This window comes from Nomascus leucogenys, chromosome 10 (assembly GCF_006542625.1).
Source record: "Nomascus leucogenys isolate Asia chromosome 10, Asia_NLE_v1, whole genome shotgun sequence".
NCBI classification, from domain to species: domain Eukaryota; kingdom Metazoa; phylum Chordata; class Mammalia; order Primates; family Hylobatidae; genus Nomascus; species Nomascus leucogenys.
In genome coordinates this window covers 8,551,142-8,571,879 of record NC_044390.1, presented here as the reverse complement: position 1 = coordinate 8,571,879, position 20,738 = coordinate 8,551,142, and the positions used below count along the sequence as shown (strand labels likewise).

Genomic DNA, 20,738 nt, shown 5'->3' with positions numbered 1-20,738 from the left:
AGCATCTGTATTTTAGCCATTCTATAAAGATGGAGCATGGATATGGGCCTTGTGCTAGTGAAACTGACATTCTGGCAGGGGACAGGCAGTAAACTAGTAAACAAAAAATACCCAGATATTGGTAAGTTATCATGCCGATAACTAAAATAAGATATTGTGATAGCAAGTTACATTAGGTAGCCAATGGAGGTCCCTTGAAGTGTGGTGGCACTTAAGTTGATATCTGTTGACCAGAAAGTCTTCCAAACAGGGTTCAGCGAATTTAGTTTTCTAGGCAAGGAGAATAGCTGTGTAGAAGCCTTGAGGCAAATATAGGGTTGTATATTTAAGGAATGGAAGGTCAGTATGGCTGGAGAATTAGTGGATGAGGAAGAAAATGGTAACAGATGAGGTAGGGCCCAGATAATAGGACTTCGAAAACCAGGTAAATGTTTGGAGTTTATTCTTGGTGTGATTGGAAGCCCTTGAAGATTTTTAAACAGGAAGGAGACATGATCTGATTTACATTTTTAAAGTCCACCCTACTTATCAAGGATGGAATATAGGAAAGCAGGAGTGGAAACAGGGAAACCAATTAGGAAGCTGCTGTCATAGTTTGGCAAGGTTTGGGTTAGCTATAGATAAAGGGGAGCCCATGTGGGATTCATTCTTGGGTTGGAGTTTAGAGAGCTTACTGATAGATTGGAGGGGAGGGAGAACAACAAATCAAGGATTATTCTGGGTTTTTATCTTGAGAAACTGGATGGTGTCTTTACAAAGATGGGGAACAGTTGAGGTCAGGCTTCGATGACCTGATGTCCAAGACTTGGTCTCCTTAACAGGGAGATTTGCTGGAAGACTTAGGGCAAGTATCTTGACTTCTTTAAAAAAAACTTACCCCATTGGTAAGGTAAAATGAGGGCTGTACACTGGAAATTCTTTTCAAGTCTCTTCTATTTTTAGCATTTTTGAGCTGGGGATTGATTTTAATGTAGGATATTCTGTGGAAATACAAGAGCAGGCTTTATCAAGGGGAGACAGGATGGGCAAACAAGCCCTGATGGGAGACCAGGACTGCCAGTGTTTTCTAAGCTTCCTGTGTCGTCACCGGTCCACAGAAGTGAACACAAATCTATTTGATTTCCTTGAAGCATTTTTGACCCCCTTAAAAGCTGTTGGATCCATGTGGAAGAAAGACAATGAGAGAGTGGCTCTTTAGTACAAGATTAGCATGTTTATAGTATTTAATTTAACCAATATTTATCATATGCTTACTAAGTGTTGGATGAGACCTGAAAGTCAGTTCTGGGCTCTGTTAAATTAAGGTAACTTTTTTTTTTTTTTTTAATAGCAAAAGCAGACATGTGTCAATTTAAATTCTACATCTATGTATTTGGTAAGCGGAGGCCTAAATAACACTGTTAATATTTGGGATTTAAAATCAAAAAGAGTTCATCGATCTCTTAAGGTAAGCAATTTAAAAAAAATCTCCATAAAAAAATGGATATCTTAATGCATTTAGAGTACTTACCAAGCTTTTATTTTTGAGCTTTTATGATACAAATAAGAGGCTTCAGAATTGAACTAAGATTTGTTAGGAAAAATAAAGGTGCTATTTAGCCAAAAACTTGTTTTTATGTCTTTTTTCTTACATGTATAGCATTAATGCATATGATCAACGTTTAAAACTTTTTTCTTGTTTTTTCATTTAGTTCTACTCTTATTTGAATGAACCACTTCACTCATTTTTTTCTAAACTATGGTTTGTGGTCATCAGGGATCTTTCCTTAGGGCAAGTTGGAAAAAATGAGTTGTTTTGTGATGATAGTATTCAATATAGTAATCAGAGTTGGGCGGTCAGCTTTTTAGTTACGTAGTATATTTGGCTGCTCTTGTTTGTGTTTTTTTTTGTGTGTGTGTGTGTTTGTATTTTTAACTTGGTAATATTTTGTAGACTAATTTACTATTTACAATTAATGTTTCTTTAATAATTAGCTTTTTGTAGTTTCAGAAAATAAAAATATTCAGCACAAGAAAGTCTATGGTTTTTTTGGAATTCTACTTTTCATTATATTGTCTTTTTAATATTTAGAAGTTGATCTTAAAATTAATTTTTGTCTTAAAGTTTTAAGACAAAAAATATAAACAAATTTATATCTACACACATACACAGAGGAAGAACTTTCTTTAACCCATCACCCATGTAAGCTTCACTTACCCCATCCCTGCATGGCAAAATTTGATGAATTTTTCCATTTTCAGCTTTCCCAATTACTCTGGATGGTTTTCTGTCTTTTCGGTGTGAAATTTGTAATGTTTAGCTCCCTCATTCATTCTGTTAATGAATATTTTGACTACTTGTGATAGTGGGAAATCTAATCTTTTACCTTTGGATCTCTACAGTCCTCTCCCTGGTGATTAACACAATTTCTGGCACTTGGTAGGTTCTTAGTAAATGTTTGCTGAATGACTTATTCTCCACAGTTGAAATTAGGAAGACACCTGCCTGTTTATAAAGTCATAGAAATTACATTGGACCCCATGTTCTTAATTTCCCAAATGGGAACGATACCCAAAGTGTCTGCTTTTCCTTTTTTCTTTTCATCAAACATTTTTTCCTCAAGATAGCAAGTGTTCTTTGGTTTTAGGAAAGGAATAATAGGTAAAGAAATCTCTGAAAATACTTGAAGGACCACTTGAAGAAGTTGTAATAAATGGAATATCATAGCTATTATTCTTGCTATTACATAAATATTATTAGATACAGGGCTTAGTTTATTGAGATATGGCATCTTCCTGTTAACAACTCTTCTCCCAATTTTGGTCACTTTTCTCTGCTCCTGCTAGACATCTCTAATTTGATGTTGGAAAACATAGTCCTTGTGAACTCAGTTTGTTTAAAACCTGAAAGTTTTACCTCCTCAAAGTGTATTCCTAATTGGATTTGAGAGGCAGCCTGGTATAGTGGAAGGGAGAGAGGCTTTGGAGTTTGACATGGAATTGAATCTTGGCCCTGTCACTTAGCAGTTACGTGAGCTTGCACAGGTTTCTTAACCTCTCAGTGTCTCATGTACTTCGTTTATAAAATGGGCAAAATGACCTTGCCCCTCAGGCTTTTCTAAGCATTAAATAATATATAAAGCTCCCAGCACTAGTAGGTTCTCAGCAAATGGAAGCAGCTTCTGTTATCTCACAGATGCCTTGCTCACTTGTTTTTCCCACTCCGTTTTGCAATATCTGGTTTCTTTCCCCTTCCCATGATTTTTCTCTTTTCTTTAAGGTTGAAGTCCAGCTTTGTGTCTTCCATAAAGCTTCCTCTGCCAACTTCATTCACAATAGCTCTTTCTCTTTCCTCTGACACTTTGCTTCCATCATTCATTTAGCATATTCTCTGCCATTTTCATGTTAAAGCAGAAACTCAAAATAGCCAACTTGCAATACCTGTTATTTGTCAGAGGAAGTGAATTCTTTAAGGAAGATATAATGCCATGTAGAAAATTACCTGTCCATAATCTCTCTCTCTCTCTCGTAAAGTGCCTGGACCATTTTTATCATTATTGAAAATAATTCTCTGTATATTTGAGGAAAATGTTAAAGCAAATATTAGATTGACAAATACATAATGTATTTGCAGAAACCTGAAAATGGGCTGTTCGAGGATTATGGGGCAGTGTACTTACTTTCATTTCTCTCTTTCAGGATCATAAAGATCAAGTAACTTGTGTAACATACAATTGGAATGATTGCTACATTGCTTCTGGATCTCTTAGTGGTGAAATTATTTTACACAGTGTAACCACTAATTTATCTAGTACTCCTTTTGGCCATGGTAGTAACCAGGTACAGTATGAGTTTATTCAGAGTAAAATTGGTGAGATAGACTTTGAATTGTATCTTACATAAGACTGTGAATTTAAGTTTTTGAAATGCTTGATTGAAAAACTTTAGCTATTTTTAAATGGTAGTGTTTTAAAATATTCAGATAGCAAGCTAATTCATACTAGATTATGGTGCTTATACAAATTTGATTATGTAATCAAATAGTCACATCCTTCTAGACTATAACTATATATGGCATAATAAAATACAAATAGTTGTTAATAGGTTAAATGTAAAAAAACGGATATTAATCTTTCTACAGCATTACTGTTGGAGAAATGTGTCACATAGCTCAGACTTTGTCAGCTGCAAGACAGATACACTCATAAGTACTGTTTTGTGGACATGGAATGATTGAGTGTGTTTAGGCAGAGAGTAATTTAAGTTTTGTATTTTTGTTTTTGTAGGTATATGATAAAGTATCGAAGCTTATATATTTCTTATAAGAGTGTTTTGGGAAACTTTTTAAAAGGAAAATAAGTCAATTTTTTTCCTCTATAAAAAATGTTCAAAAGAATAAATTCAGTTTTTCAAGGAACCTAACTCTTGGTTAACTTTCCATAAAATTCGCCATAGAAATTTCCCATGAGGTGCAAGTTCTTTTAATTTTTACTTAATTGTAATCTCTTTGGCCATAACTATTATCAGATAAAATATGGGAGATCTTCACTTTTGGGAGGTAGTTTTTTAAATTATTACTTAAATAGTATTTAGTGCTTAAAAAATTTAGTGGATATGAAAAGTATACAGGAAAAAGTCGTTTTTAAGTTTCATATATATTGGGGAATAATACAGATATATAAATGGTATTATGAGTAAGTGATATAAAACAGTCTTATGGTGATTCAGAACAGCTGAGAGAAGACTATCTGGGAATAAAATAGGGAAAATTGAAAGGGTTGGGGAGTTTCAACCACGTCTAAGGCTTATTGATTTTGTTTTTACTATGACAATATAAACTGGCCTCTTTGCCAATTATTTATTTCTAACTTGTGTTAGGATTACTCTTTTTTTGCTTGTTTGTTTTTTTGAGATGGAGTCTCGCTCAGCTGCCCAGGCTGGAGTGCAGTGGCGCAATCTCAGCTCACTGCAACCACTATCTCCCAGGTTCAAGCGATTCTCTTGTCTCAGTCTCCCAAGTAAGTGGGATTACAGGCACCCACCATCATGTCCAGCTAATTTTTGTATTTTAGTAGAGATGGGGTTTCACCATGTTGGCCAGGCTGGTCTTGGACTCCTGACCTCAGGTGATCCACCTCCCTCAGCCTCCCAAAGTGCTAGGATTACAGGTGTGAGCCACTGCACCCGGCCAGGGTTAGTCTTTTTTACGTGTCCACATTACTGGTGGAATCATGGCCTGTTTCTTTGTCCTCAGTCTATTTTCTAGTTTCTTGCCTTACATGGAGAAGATGTATAATAAATATTTGAATGTATGAATATTTTTAGAGATGACAAAGATTTTGTTAGGCAAATATAAAGCTTTAGAAGAGGATTTTTTTTTTCTTTCTTAGAGACAGAGTCTTACTCTGTTGCCCACGCTGGAGTGCAGGGGAATGATCATGGCTCACTGCAGCCCCAACTCCTGGGCTCAAGCGGGAGCCTGGTTAATTTTTTTTTTTTTTAATATTAGAGACGGGGTCTCAGTATGTTGTCCAGGCAGGTCTTTAACTCCTGGCCTCAAGTGATCCTCCTGCCTCAATCTCCCAAAGTGCTGGGATTACAGGCATGAGCCACCACACCCAGCTGGGAGAGGGATGTTTTATATGGAGGAAATCACATTAACAAAAATAAGGAGAAAGAAAATTGCATGGGCTTTATATAGGACCAATGTGAGAAAAGATTGGAAAAGGGTAAATGTGAATATAGTATTGATGTAAGACTGAATGTCACACAAAAGACTTGTTTTGGAAGGTATTTAGGGAAACTAATAGAGTTTTTAATTAGTTGAATGTCAGAATCATAGAATCCTTGAACATTAAAAATAGCCTTTAGAGGTAATCTCGCTTTCTGCATTTTATGGATGAAAATAAATGATTTGCCAAAGGGATGCTCTTTAGAATGTGCTAATATTGTCATAATAGCAGGAACTTATATTTTGTTTTGGTGATTTCTTTTTTATTTATATTTTGATAAAGGAGAGACATAAAGTCTAAGGCTATAAACTTTGGAACTATTGTGAAAAAAATCATTAATGTTCAAATATCTTTTTTAAGGATGTAGAGTAACTTTCTTTTTTGTGTGTGTTAGAAGCATGACAAACTTATAAATTTTGGACTGACTTTTCAATACCATAAAAATTAGACCAGATACTACTATGTATATTCTTATACTTCAATTTTTATGTTTATTGTATCTTGCTAGAGAGTTTTCTTACTAAAATCAGACATGAAGGAATATTCCTGAAAACATTAGGTTTGACTGTACCTTTTGGCCTAATTTTGTGTAAAAGATTTAAATTTTTTAAAACAATTGAGGTGTAACTTATAATAAAGTGCAATGCATATATCTTAAGTGTACAGCTTGTTGAATTTTTATGTATACGTAAATACATTGGTGTAACTACCAACAAAATCAAGATATGGAACATTGCCAGCACACCAGAGGACCTGATTTTGCCTTTTCCAGTCACTACCTCATATTTTATAAAAGGAATCATGTGGGTCAGATGCAGTGGCTGCCTGTAATCTCAGCACTTTGGGAGGCTGAGGCAGGCAGATCGCTTGAGCCCAGGGGTTCAAGACCACCTTGGGCAATGTGGCAAAACCTCATCTCTATTAAAAATATAAAGAAATTCACCAGGCATGATGGTGCCTGCCAGTAGTCCCAGCTGCTTGGGAGGCTGAAGCAGGATGATCACTTGAGCCTGGGAGGTTGAGGCTGCGGTGAGTTCTGATTGTGCCACTGCACTCCAGCCTGAGTGACAGAGTGAGACCCTGTCTCAAAAGAAAAAAAATAACAAGGAATCATATGTGTCTGGTTTCTTTTAGTCATAATTACATTTGCTTTGTTGCACAGAATAGTAGTTCATACTGTATTAATACTGTGTAGTGTTTCCTTATATGAATGGGCCACCATTTATCCATTCTATTGTTGATGAGCAGTGAATTGTCTTGTTTTAGCTGTTACAAGGTAGCTACCATGAATATTTTTGTACAAGTCTTTTCTTTAAGATATATGTTTTTATTTCTTTTGAGTAAATACTTAAGAGTGGAATTGCAGGATTGTAGCATAGGCATACAGTTTTACTTTATGAAAAATTGCCAAAACATTTTCTAAAGTGAAATCCAGCTGGCTGTGAGATCCAGTTGCTCCACATTTTTGCTAATACTTGGCATTATCTGTCTTATTTTTGCCACTTTGATGATTATGTAGTGCTGTATCATGGTGGTTTTAATTTGCATTTGTCCATGTTGAATGATGTTAAGTATATTTTTATATGCCTTTTGTGAAGTGACTGTTCAAGTCTGTTGCCCATTTTTATGTTGGGTTATTTGTGTTTTTAAAATTTATTTATAATTTCTTATGTATTGCGGGTAGATTCATTTTGGGGATATGCATGTTGCAAATATCTTCAGCCATGGCTTGCTGTTTTACTTCTTAATACCTGTGTGTGTGTGTGTGTGTGTGTGTGTGTGTGTGTGTGTGTGTTTTAGTGAATGGAAGTTCTTAAATTTAATGAAGTTAAGTCTCATATGTCAGTCTTTTCTTTTATGTTTGTTGCTTTTTGTGTTCTCTTGAAGAATCTTGCCTGCGCCAAGATTTTGAAGATACTATTCTGTGTTTTCTTTAGAAGCTTTGTTGTTTTATCTTTCTTGTTTATGTTTGTTATGATCCATTTCAAGTTAATTTTTGTGTATTGTGTGAGAGAGGGTCCTACATTCCATATAGATATCTAATTGTTCCATTGTTATTTATTACGAAGACCAACCTATCCCCACTGAATTACATTAATGCCTTCTTGAAAAACTGGCAACTGTATATGTTAGTTTGTAGTCCTTCTATTTTGTTCCATTGGTCTAGTTTGACTGTTACTAGTTTTGCTTATTGTAGCTTTATGGTAAATTGTGATATTTTTAACTTCACTTTGACTACTGTGGGCCTTTTGCATTTCTAGCTGAATTTTAGAATCAGCTTGCCCATTTCTAACAAAAAATCTGCTTCATTTTGATTAAGATTATATTGGATCTATGGACCAATTTAGGAACAACTACTGTCTTAACAATATTGATTCTTCCACAAACATGGTATAACTATCTATTTATCTAAGCCTTTAATTTTTCTTAGCAGTGCTTTGTTTTTACTGTAGAAGGCTTGCATATCTTTTAGTAGATTTATTACCATGCATTTGATTTTTTGATGATACATTTTTAATTGCCTTTTTTGTTAAATTTTATTTTCCAATTCTTTGTGGCTTGTGGAGAGAAACGCAGTTGATATTTGTCTTTTGTCATTTTATCCAAAAATTCTGCTAAATTCACTTAATAGTTTGGATAGTCTTGATTCTTTTGAAAGAATTTGTAGTTTTTTTTTTTTTTTTGCATTTACAGTTTATACACTATCGTGGTGTCATTTGTGAATAATAAGTTTTTATTTCTTATTCCCTAATCTTTATATATGTTATTACTTTTTCTTTATTGCATTGACTAGGCTCTCCAATCCAGTGTTGAATAGAAGTGATGATAGTGGACATCTTTATTTTGTCCCCAAATTCTGGAAGAAGCATTCACAGTTTACTACCAAGCATGATAGTAATTGTAAGGTTTGTTTTGTAGATATCCTTTATCTTATTAGGGTGCTGTATATTGTGGGCAAATTTTACTATTTATGTTGGAAGTTTTACATCATTTAGCTCCTATAATACATATTTATTCATCCTAGATGAAAGTAGCAATAAGCAATAAGTATACAGTTAACCAAACAGAATATTGAGTGCTGTGAAAGCAATAAACTGCAGAGTTCCAAGGGAACCTAAAGGAGAGACACCTAAGCCATTTGGGAAGAATGGAAAAGCATTTTAAAGGAAATGATGTCTCAGTGGCAGCTTGAGGAAAAGTCCAAGTTATTCAGACCTGGGTTTTTGGGGAGGGACCAGAGAATGTGGTGAGAGGATTTGGAGAGCATTGTAAGCAGAGGTTATCACAGGTAGAATGCTTACCACCATTTATTGTGTTTCAGCACTGTGATCATTGCATTGAATTACATTGTCTCGTTTAGTCTTTGCTACTAACTTGTAAGGTATATGTTCTCATTTTACAAATGAGAAAACAGATTCCAGGACTTTCAGATCATACAACTCTTAATTGACTATTTTACGTATCAGCTCTTCAGAAGTGGTAGCATTTTCTTTTGTATATCTAGCTCAGGAGCAGCTGAATGTATAAGGGTTTGAGGATGAAAAGCTTCTGGAAACTTTACACTATTTTATTGTTTATTGTCTCTTTGTGCAGGAGTCCAACATGTACCTATACCTCTTCCTCACACAAGTATCTTTTAAAATTCTACGTGATAGGTTGCTGTATTGTTAATTTTGAAAGGATTTTCATTGATACTTTGCACAGGGAACTGAATTAAATATATCTTTTAGTTTAGGAAAACAGTAAGGCTCAAAGCTTATCTCTTATCTAAGGTCAAATAAACTAGAACTTGAGATCTTCATGGGCCTGCTGCCTCCTGCTTGGGCATTCTGCATCTCTGTAGGATCTTCTGATGTAGCTTTATGTGGTAAGTCCCACATTTATTTGGAGAGCACTAGGAGTAAAGCACTTTAGCTAGCTGAGTGAACTTGAACAAGTTACTTAAGTCTCAAGCCTCCTTTTCCTTATCTGTCAAGTGAGAATAGTATACTTTCAATGGGATTTTTTTTTTTTTTGATGGCTAAGTGAGATGGTGAGTGTGTTTATCACATTGCCTACCGTTTGGTAAGAAGTCAGTGAATGTTAGCTGTTATTGTGAGCTTTTAATGAATACCAATCCATTAAAATAACTTCTGTGATTTACTTCTCTAAAATGGTTTGAACATCTTTAGATTTAATGTGTTCCCTCCAAACCCAGTTGCAACTTGACCCCAGTGATCATATTTTGTGTTTTAGACTGATTTAAAAATGAGAGCATTAAAGAGGGTGAAAATTTGACTAGAGTCTGTTGGTTTTTTTCCCCTTTCCCTGGAACAAATGGTTATATTTGTTTTGTGTACCATTTTATTTCGTTTTTCTTCAGTAAGTTATACCATTAAATAGAATACATGGCCTAGGAAATGCAAGTTGGCTTCTGCTGGTAAGGATGCAGTCCCAGTTTTCTTAGTGAGGAAAGACAGTTTTCATGATTTTACATACTTACGTTTTCCTTTTATGGGCAGCATAATTTAAACCTTTGGAATTTTTTTTTTTTTTTTTTCAAATTAGTTTTTTTTCCTGCAAGCAGTACTGCCTGTTTTATCTGATTATGGCCCAAAGCATCGAATTGCTACTTAATGTTTATTCATTAAAAAAACTTTTATTAAGATTTCTCAAAATTCAGTTCAGTTTAAAAATATTGTGGCCAGGCACAGTGGTTCACACCTAGAATCCCAGCACTTTGGGAGGCCAAGGCAGGCAGATCACTTGAGCACAGGAGACCAGCCTGGGCAACATGGTGAAATGCCATCTCTACAAGAAATACAAAAATTAGCTAGGTGTGGTGGTGCGCGCCTATAGTCCTAGCTAATGAGGAGGCTGATGTGAGAGGAGGGATTGAGTCTGGAGGTTGAGGCTGCAGTGAGCCATGACTGTGCCACTGCACTCCAGCCTGGGTGACAGAGTGAAAAAAAAAAATTTTGTGTGTGTATGTGTGTGTATAATATATATCATGTTCATTTAAACAATGTTCATAAAAATGTCAAATCTGTCAAAAAGTTGACATAATTGAATTCAGTCTGTTACTTAAGCCCAATTTCTTGTTGATCAATTTTACTTATTGAGAAAAATGGTAAATAGGGCACATCTATGATTAAATTAAAATTTTTTCTATTTTTGCTTCTATGAACAATCATGAATTTCAAATATTTAAAAATGATCAAATTAGTGTCTTCATGAAAGTGATAGGAATGTGGAATCTCACAGAATCTGCATCATGCTGAATTTTATATATTGAGAAATAAGATTTCCTGAGTATATTTAGAATCCAACTTCGAAATGTCTGAGCTGAATTAAAGTTATTAGCTTTATGTGGATCACAGTGTCTTTCTACAGGGGAAAAGAGCCTTGCTGCTTCTGCAGAACTCCTGGGCTGACAGACTACTTAGGTTATAATTGCATGTCACTCTTTGGCAAGTTCAACATCTTAGGCTCACAAATAGGTTAACTTGTGTTACCTTTCTCAAGCTGCAGCCTTTTCCAAAGCAATTACAAATGTCAATCTATTGCATGGATTCCTTAGATTAAAAAATGATCTTTAAATGTAGGTTTTCTGTGACATTTCAGTATATGTTATTCAGTATATATTAAATCCATTTGCTTTTCCTAAATGAAATGTTTTATGTATAGATTTTGTAAGCAGTAATAGTGTGCTTGAGTATGGAGATCTGATAAATGTAAATATTAATTACATTTTTACAAATAATAGTTTTCTCAAGAATTAATCTATTCTAAATTGGTTTATTTCATTGACTGGTTATATTTATACCAGAATTGCAGCACTCAAAAACTTTGACTACAAAGACTTTTTATCTAGAAGTGGTCTTTTTTATGTTATATAGGAGCATTGGTGTAAAATGTTTATATGATAACATTTCTTTGATTCTGTATATATTTCTATAGTATTTGTATACACTTGACTAGCCTATATAATATGTTCTTGAGCAATCTTATAATTGACATGTAGGCATAAAATAAATGGAAAATCTGTATATTTCTTCTTAAAGACTTTTCTCCTATTTTTCTCTTCTAAATTTTCTTCAGTGGAAAGCTATTTGAAAGATATTTTCTGACAGTGTTTCTATGTATAGCTCTGTCTTCTATCCATATAGTTATACTCATTCTGTTTGTCCAATCATGTTTTCTGCCTGTTCTCATTAGTGATCTACCCTGGGTATCCTCATATTATTAGTCTTCATAACCATAATTTTTAACGACTAGATGTATTTCATTATTCAATGCCATCATTTACCTAAACAATCTCAATTGTTTTATTTTCCAAATTTTTATAATAAAAATGAGCACATGTTAATATTGTTTTCATAAGTATGTATCTTCTGATTTTTGATTTTTTTCTTTGAGAGTACAAGTTCTCTTTCAACGTAATTTAGTAACAGGCTTACATTTTCTTTAAGGAGCTTGAGTGTTACTCTATTATCTTTGGTTTCAAATGTGTGATGTGATTTCATAGCTTTTGAAACCCTTTTAAGTCACTAGTTTTTTATTCCTAGGTTATTCAAAGGAATTTTTTTTTCTTTAAAGCCAAGTAATTTTTCTAGAATATATCTTGATGTTGGTCATTATGTATTGCTATTGTTAGGTACATAGTGTGTTTTGTTTTGTTTTGTTTTTGTTTTTTTGAGACAGAGTTTCGCTCTGTCGCCCAGGCTGGAGTGCAGTGGCGGGGTCTCGGCTCACTGCCAGCTCCGCCTCCCGAGTTTACACCATTCTCCTGCCTCAGCCTCCCGAGTAGCTGGGACTACAGGCGCCTGCCACCACGCCTGGCTAATTTTTTGTAGTTTTTTTTAATACAGATGGGAGTTTCACCACGTTGGCCAGGATGGTCTCGATCTCCTGACCTCGTGATCTGCCCGCCTCGGCCTCCCAAAGTGCTGGGATTACAGGTGTGAGCCACCACCCCCGGCCCATAGTGTGTTTCTTAATATGTAGTTTCAAGTCTTTTTTTATTTTTGGAAATTTTTCTTAAATTATAATTTTTAGTATTCTTTTTCTCTCTTTGGATTTTTTGTTGTTGCATTTTCTTTGCTTATCTTCAGTGGGTTTATCATTTTTTCTCAAGTGTTTTTAAACCTTTTTCTTATTTCTTTTTGATTTTTAAAAATTCCTTTCTTTTTAACCTGTCTTTAAAGTATTGTCTGTTGTGTTTATTCATTTTTGAATTCCTTCTAAATTAGCCTTCATTTTTGAAGAGATTTAAAAAATTTCTAATTCTTTCCCAAGTTCTGACATTTCTTTTCTGAGTTTTAAATTTATGTTTGTTTCGTAATGTCTTGTATTTTTTTTCTTTCTGATCATCTGTTGAGAATGTTTTTCTCCTTGTTCTCTTTGTTTTTGTAAGTTTGTGTGGGATATATCTGTGAAATTAGTTTTAGTTTCCCTGAACTTCTAGACAAAAGGAGGTCAAAGTGGCTTTTCTAACTTCACAGAGCTCCCTATTGTTTTCATACACACACACACACACACACACACACACACACACACACATATATATTTTTTTAATGACTGCTTGCTTTCTGGGGTTCCCTGACTCTGCTCTACTTTTCCACCTGTCTGTGAACCTTTGTTGCCTTCAGCTCTGTTGCCTCCATCCTGTTCAGGTTTGCTTCCACTTCTAGCAGATCTCCTCAGTATGGGGCTCTGACCTGAGAGGGACGCACTTGGGCTGGTCAGTTTTGGAATTCTCTGGCTAAACTGCTCTTGTCCTTCTGACCTTCCTGCAAACCTGTAGCACAGACCTGTTAATGAAGTGGATATTCTGGGTTTTGACTGAGGTTGTAAAATTGGCCACCATGCTTTTCTGTGAATACCTTTTGGCTGTTAAGGGCTGCTTCTATTCTCAGATCTGTCACAGATTCCTTGCTATTTCCTTCTACTTCCTTCTATACAGACACCAGTACCATGAAGGACTTATGGTTGTTAATTGTTTGACCTCTCAGCATGCGTTTGGGGGTTCATGGGGATACCTCATCATCTAGTTTGATGTAAATGTTGTCTGCGGGATTTTAGTTTTTGGTCATCTAGTTTATTATCTGTTGTAAAACACACACACACACACACACTCACACTCACATGCTGTGTTGGGGATTTCTAAGACCAGATTTGGTCATTCTCTAGGAGAACTCACAGGATTCTGTATATAGTCGTAGTCATGGCTACGATTTATTTTATAGTGAAAGAATATAAAGCAAAACCAGCAAAGAGAAAAGTGCGTGGGGTGAAGGCCATAGGAAACCAGATGTTAGCTTCCAAGGGTCTTCTCCTAGAGTAGATGTGCTTAACCCCTTCCAGGATCAAATTGTGACAACATATATGAAATGTTGTCTACCAGGGAAGCTTGTTAGAGCCTCAGTGCCCAGGGTTTTTATTGGGGGGCTGGTTATATCTAGGAGCCCACTGCCTAGCACATACGAAAATTCCAAACTCCCAGAAGGAAATTAGGTGTTCAGCTGTGGTTCAGCCTTAAACCATATCTATCACAAATAAGTTTAGGCAGAGTGAGTGAGCTACTCTTATTATGAGTTAAGGCAGTGGGACCCCTTCCAAAACCCAAGTTCGCAGATGCTAGCCAAGGACCAACCCTGAGTGTGGGACTTTTTAAAGATAGACAGTCTCAGGCCTGCTTTTCTACATACACATACACACACACGTGCAAACACACGCATGCATACGCACGCATGCACTCACAGTATTGATGGACATTCAGAAACTGCCACCACCATAACCAGTAACTTCTCAAGAGACCTCCCATTGAAAGGATTTTAAGCAAAAGACAAATATGTTGAGATTTTTCAGGTTTGAAGATGTTAGTTACTGCAACAGAGTGAAGGATGGATAGTAAGCCACTGAGAATGGAAATGGGGTAACTATGTAGTGGCTTAGGTGACAGATGATTTGTGCTTGAAATAAGGCCCTGGGAATCAAGAAGATAGGTTGGAGTCAAAGGAACACTATGTATATTTATGGCCATATATATATGTGTATGTTCATATGTACGTTAAGATGTTTGTATTAATTTCTTACTGCTTTATAGTGCCTAGTAAGAAAATGATGTGAATGTATGTTCTTATCTGAGCAAAGGGAAGGCTTTTCTAAGCATAAATATAAAGAAGTATAGTTATAAGTCACTGGCAACAGTTTGATAAATTTAAATATATAAAAATTTAAAACTTCTGACAAAAAGCAAGACAAAAATTCACAAAATTTAAATGAAATGGGGAAGGTATTTACAATGTATGAAAGCATTAATGTAAGAGCAGTTGCAAATTAGTATTTTAAAAATCTTCATAGACCAATAGAAAATAGGCAAAGTAGAATAATGAGCAGTTTGCAAATGAAAGACAAATAGTCATTTCATATTTTCAACTGAGAACCTTTAAGGCATGAACATCAATGAATTACAATTTTTTTCATAAATTAAAAGGATAGTAATCAGAGTACTTGCAAATCAGAAGTAACCCAAATGTCTAACATGATATTATTTAGGTAAATTAGTATACTCATGCATTCATATCTTAAACAGCTATTAAAATCGTGTAGAAAACATTGACATGGCTGTTTATAATAAAGTATGATCCCAGGTTTTCTGTTGATACTCTGCTGAATACACAGAAACATACATACACACAGAAAAATACTTAAAGGATACACCCTCAAAATGTCAACCAGCTTTTCTCTGGGTGGTGGGATTATGGATGGTTTTTCTTCTTTGTGATAAAAAAAATTTTTTTCTATTAAATAATTATCTTAGTAGAGACTGACAAACTATAACCTATGGTCTAGCCAACTTATTTTTGTAAAGTTTATTGGAACACAGCCATGCTTTTCATCTATATTTTGTCTGTAACTACTTTTAAATAAGTTTTCGAAACCTTCCCCCCACCTGTAGTGAGTGGTATGTTTTTTATATTTAGAAACAACTTCCCTCCTCCACAAACATGCAACATTCTTACGCAATAATGTGTTATAAGAAAAAATAGCATTGCTGCTTATACTGCTGGGATTTTTTTCCCCCCTATAAGCTTCTTGATTTAGTTCTTATAAATAGTTTAGTCTGGAACAAGATAGGGACTTAATGACTTCAGTGCTGCTGATACTGAAATAAGTTAGTATTTATTTTAAATATAATTTGGAGGCCGGGTGCGGTGGCTCACACCTGTAATCCCAGCACTTTGGGAAGCTGAGGCAGGTGGAGTGCTTGAGTCTGGGAGTTTGAGACCAGCCTGGGCAAAATGGCAAAATCCTGTCTCTTTAAAAAAAAAAAAAAAAAAAAAAAAAAAAATATATATATATATATATATATATATATATAAATACACACACACAAGTAAATATATTTTATATATAAATTATATATATATATAATTTAGTAAATCAGTGTTTTGTTTATCCAGGATTCTTAGCTAATATCTTAATGATATTCTAAAGAGAAGATTTAATAAATGTAGAAAGTTAAGAAATGAAATTCTGTTAGTATTATCACAGAAATAATTGGAGGCATTTAAAGAATTCAATGTGGTTACTTAAGGGTCTTTTAAAAAATATGTAAAAGATGGTTGAATGGTGGGTATATAAGCAATGATGAGCAAGTAAGTTATGAACTTCTGGAAATGGTGATGGCTACTGTGTACCTGATTCTGTACAGAAATGCTATTTAATCCTCAAAATAATTGTGTCAGGAAAACAAGAGTGTTTTCTATTATGTAAATGAGAACCTGAGTTTTGGAGAGTTTCAGTAATTCACCTAAATCATACAGAGGTTTGCTGAGCATCCACTGAACTTAGGTTTATCTGAAAAGAACATTTATCATTATCTTTAGCCTTTTTTTTTTTTTTTTTTTTTAAATAGGCTGCCATGTAGGTCCCAAGAACTTGAAGTAAGATACAGAATTTAGGTTTTGTCTTGATCAAGAATATATTTTTAACTGGTTATCAAGTTGTGTCATAGACAGTGGTAAGCTCCTTGTTGCTTGATACATGCAAACAGATTCTGGATAACCATGTTTTAAGGATGTTTTAGGAAAATTCCTGCTGTTGCTAAGAGGTTAAACTTTTTGAACTTCGAGAATCTACGAGGTCTGTGATTTTTATGGTGTTTTTAAAAATTCTACTTGTGTATTTGTCTAAATTTAGATCATGTGAAGGACCATAACTATATGAACTCCTAAAGTGCTGTAGAAATCTTTTTAGAAATCACGTTTTGCCTTATATTTTGATATGTTGTGTATGACTCCGTAATCATTAACATAATGCACTAAGTAGCTCTGTGTCTTTTATATAGTTAACATTCATGTAGTTTATTTTTTCTTGAATATAGACCAGAGAAAAGATTTAACTATTCAAGTGGATGTACTTTTTCCCAACAAAAATAAAAACTATATAAACCCAACATTTTCTCTTTGTACTTTAGTCATATGAAAATGAGCCAAATTTAATGGGTTAACATATTAATTGTCTTAACTTAGGTGCCAGGTGACTAATAATCCTTTTTGTTTTTTTTCTTAGCATTTGGTTTCTGTATTTCTTAGACATTTTTTGTTGTTGTTGAGAGCTAATATATATTATTTGAGACATTTTAGAATTAAGTAGAATATAAATTCGTAGGGAAAAATTAGCTTAAATGTAAAGTACTTAATTCCCTGCCTAGTAAATGACAACATCAATACAAGTTTGACAGTAACATTTTAGTAAAAAAGAAAAGTAGATAAAATTCAGTTAGTTTTAATCTAAGATCAGTTTATTCAAACTAGATCTTTGTTTATTCTGGTCTATGGAAACTAGGAAGAGAGAATATCTCCACTACCTGCAGGGATTTGTGTTTAGAGAAAGGCCAGCATTGCCCTCAGGCTAATGGTTTTGAAACAATGGATATAGTCCATCCCCAGTTTAGAGTGTTGCCAGTTTTTCCTTTGTGGTTTAATTTTTTTAAAATTATGCTTCAAGTGTTGAATTGTCAGTGCATCAGATGCTCAGATTCAAACAAATGTATCAAAGTATCTAAAATATAGAAAACAAATACAAAATATTATTGCTTTTTTTTTCTCCCAGTATTCCCTTATACTTGTTCGTGATTTGACTGTGACTAGGCCTTTTATATATGGTGGATGTTCTAACCCTGATGAATTAATGTAGATAATCTCAATGTATTATATTTTTCCTCTGAAAGGGGAAGATTGAGGTAGCTATACTCCAAGATAATAAAATGACAAATATTAATAGACTATTGATTGGTATGTTTCAGGTATTGGTATGTCATCTTATGGTCTGCTGAATGACACTGTGGTTGTCATGATTGAAATGTGTTACCCTTTCTTTTCTTTTTTTTTTTTAAGACAGAGTTGGTTTTTGTTTGTTTGTTTTGTTTTGTTTTTAAGACAGAGTCTCACTCTGTCGCCCAGGCTGGAGTACAATGGTGTGATCTTGGCTGACTGCAACCTCCGCCTCCTGGGTTCAAATGGTTCTCTTGCCTCAGCCTCCCAAGTGGCTGTAGTTACAGGTGCCTGCCACCATGCCCAGCTAATTTTTGTATTTTTAATGAAGATGGGGTTTCACTAGGTTGGCCAGGCTGGTCTCGAACTCCTGACCTCAGATGATCCACCTGCCTTGACCTCCCAAAGTGCTGGGATTACAGGCGTGAGCCACCACGCCTGGCTGAAACCTGTCACTCTTACACATCAGAGAAATCCTAAACCCCATGTGAATAGTGTGGTTGGCCATAATTTATATGGCTTATATGAAATGTCCTTATGAATGCTTATAATTACATAAAATTTATTCTTTCATTTTTATAGTCTGTTCGGCACTTGAAGTACTCCTTGTTTAAGAAATCACTACTAGGCAGTGTTTCGGATAATGGAATAGTAACTCTCTGGGATGTAAACAGTCAGAGTCCATACCATAACTTTGACAGTGTACACAAAGCTCCAGCGTCAGGCATCTGTTTTTCTCCTGTCAATGAATTGCTCTTTGTAACCATAGGCTTGGATAAAAGAATCATCCTCTATGACACTTCAAGTAAGAAGTAAGTGTGACGTGCTTATTTCTTAATTTAGTAACAAATAGCTATTATTCCATTAACAGGCATATTTGTGATTTGTATAGACCTCTGATTAATGTCCAGGGGTCCTAAAGTTTGTACAGTTGATGAATCTAGTAAGAAAGAATTTTCTTCTCATGCAGAAAAAAGTAGATGGGTTGCAGGTAGTATTTAGAGTACTTCTGAAACGTGAACATAGATGACATCTTAATGATTTCACATTTTAGCGTCTTGTCCACAATATGATAAAATGCATATGTTTTTAACCCAAATGATTAATTTGCTTTAAAACTGATTAATTATCTAGAGGAAGGTTTAGAAACAATTGACATTTTGGGCTGGGTAATACTTTGTTGTGAGGCGCTGTCCTGGGTATTGTAGGATATTCATCAGCATCCCTGGCCTCTGCTTACTAAATACCTATGGCCTAAACGGTGTCCAGACATTGTCAGATGTCCCCTGGTAGCAACCAGGGACAACCTGGGAGCACCCACTTGAGAAATACTGATTATGTACTGGTGTACATAATCTTCTAAGCATTTGGGCCCACTGTACCCTCTTCTTGTTAAATTTAGGTATGCTTAGTTAGCTAAAAACAAAAACAAAAGAGTGCAAGAGTGATATAGTTGTATTCAAGATGCTTACCACTGTCTGTAGATCATGTGGAGTATGAATGTTACTACAAGGGAAGGTCCCACTGTCAGCCTTTATTATGATACTAGAATTTTTACTGTTAGGACTTATTTGCTGTCTTCTTTTATGGAACAATTTACTGAGAGCCCAGTAAGCCATTCTTCTCTTCTACTAGACACACCAGTAAAGAGCTCAGCTTTAGCAGATCACCATCCATATTTCTTTATTAGCTTCCTAAGGATCAAGCATGTGAACTGTGTTCCTCTTAGCTTTTTGGCTAAGACTGTACAACTAAGAACAAAGTAACAGCTGCTCCCCTGTGAAAGATCATAGTCCTCATGAGGCCTAAGCAGGTCAATAAATGGAAAGTGGATACTTAACGCTCTCCTCAACCCTGAGGCCAGAGCCGCTGTTTGTGGCGTAATAGACAGTTCTGCTACATTCACTGTCAGAGTAATTAAAGAAATAGGTGCTGCTTCTATAAGATGCGGAATGTACCTATTGGAAGTGAATAGAAAAGTAAGGTGGAATGTTTAGCCGTTCTCTACATGCCATTTTATTAGAAATGTCTCTAAGTCAAATTCTGAGATTATGCTTTAAACAAATATTTGGGATATGTGTGCTCTTTGACCAGTTTGAAGTGTTAATAACTCTGTTTTTGGTATATAGTTACTTATATAAGCTAATATACCTGTACACACTAACATATCTACACATACTTTGTTCTCCTTTCCAAAGGCTGGTGAAAACTTTAGTGGCTGACACTCCTCTAACTGCAGTAGATTTCATGCCTGATGGAGCCACTTTGGCTATTGGATCTTCCCGGGGGAAAATATATCAATATGATTTAAGAATGTTGAAATCACCAGTTAAGACCATCAGTGCTCACAAGACATCTGTGCAGTGTATAGCATTTCAGTACTCCACTGTTCTTACTAAGGTGAGACATTTTCTTTTCAGCATTTTTTATTTTATTAAATAAATCTAACTCAGAATATGGAAATTATATGTGGTCAATTAAACAGTATAGTTTTGTTTCATAATTACATAAGGATTTTACATGTAATATATAATAATTTTAGTACAAAGCCATTTGATATTTAGTTTTAAAACTTTTTTTTTCTTCTTATATATCTCTCTTTTTAAAAGTATTTTAAATGACATTTTGATTTAGAGGGAAACTCAGATCCTCCAGCAAGCTTAAGATTTGCAAGGAAAAAAATATATTTTTTAATCTAACAGTGAATTTGTAAAATATTAATGTGTAGTATGAAACATTAGTAACCTGAGCTTTTAAATATTCC

At 34.8% G+C, this 20,738-nt stretch overlaps 1 protein-coding gene across 1 annotated transcript in view; it reads left to right on the top strand.

The window, feature by feature from the left end:
* Positions 1 to 20,738, top strand: part of NEDD1 (NEDD1 gamma-tubulin ring complex targeting factor) — a 45,678-nt gene that overhangs the window by 8,541 nt on the left and 16,399 nt on the right. The window contains exons 5-8 of the mRNA XM_003259693.4: positions 1,331 to 1,447; positions 3,679 to 3,819; positions 18,557 to 18,786; positions 20,173 to 20,374. Of these exons, the coding sequence (XP_003259741.1) occupies positions 1,331 to 1,447; positions 3,679 to 3,819; positions 18,557 to 18,786; positions 20,173 to 20,374 (690 nt within the window). The remainder of the gene's footprint in view (positions 1 to 1,330; positions 1,448 to 3,678; positions 3,820 to 18,556; positions 18,787 to 20,172; positions 20,375 to 20,738) is intronic.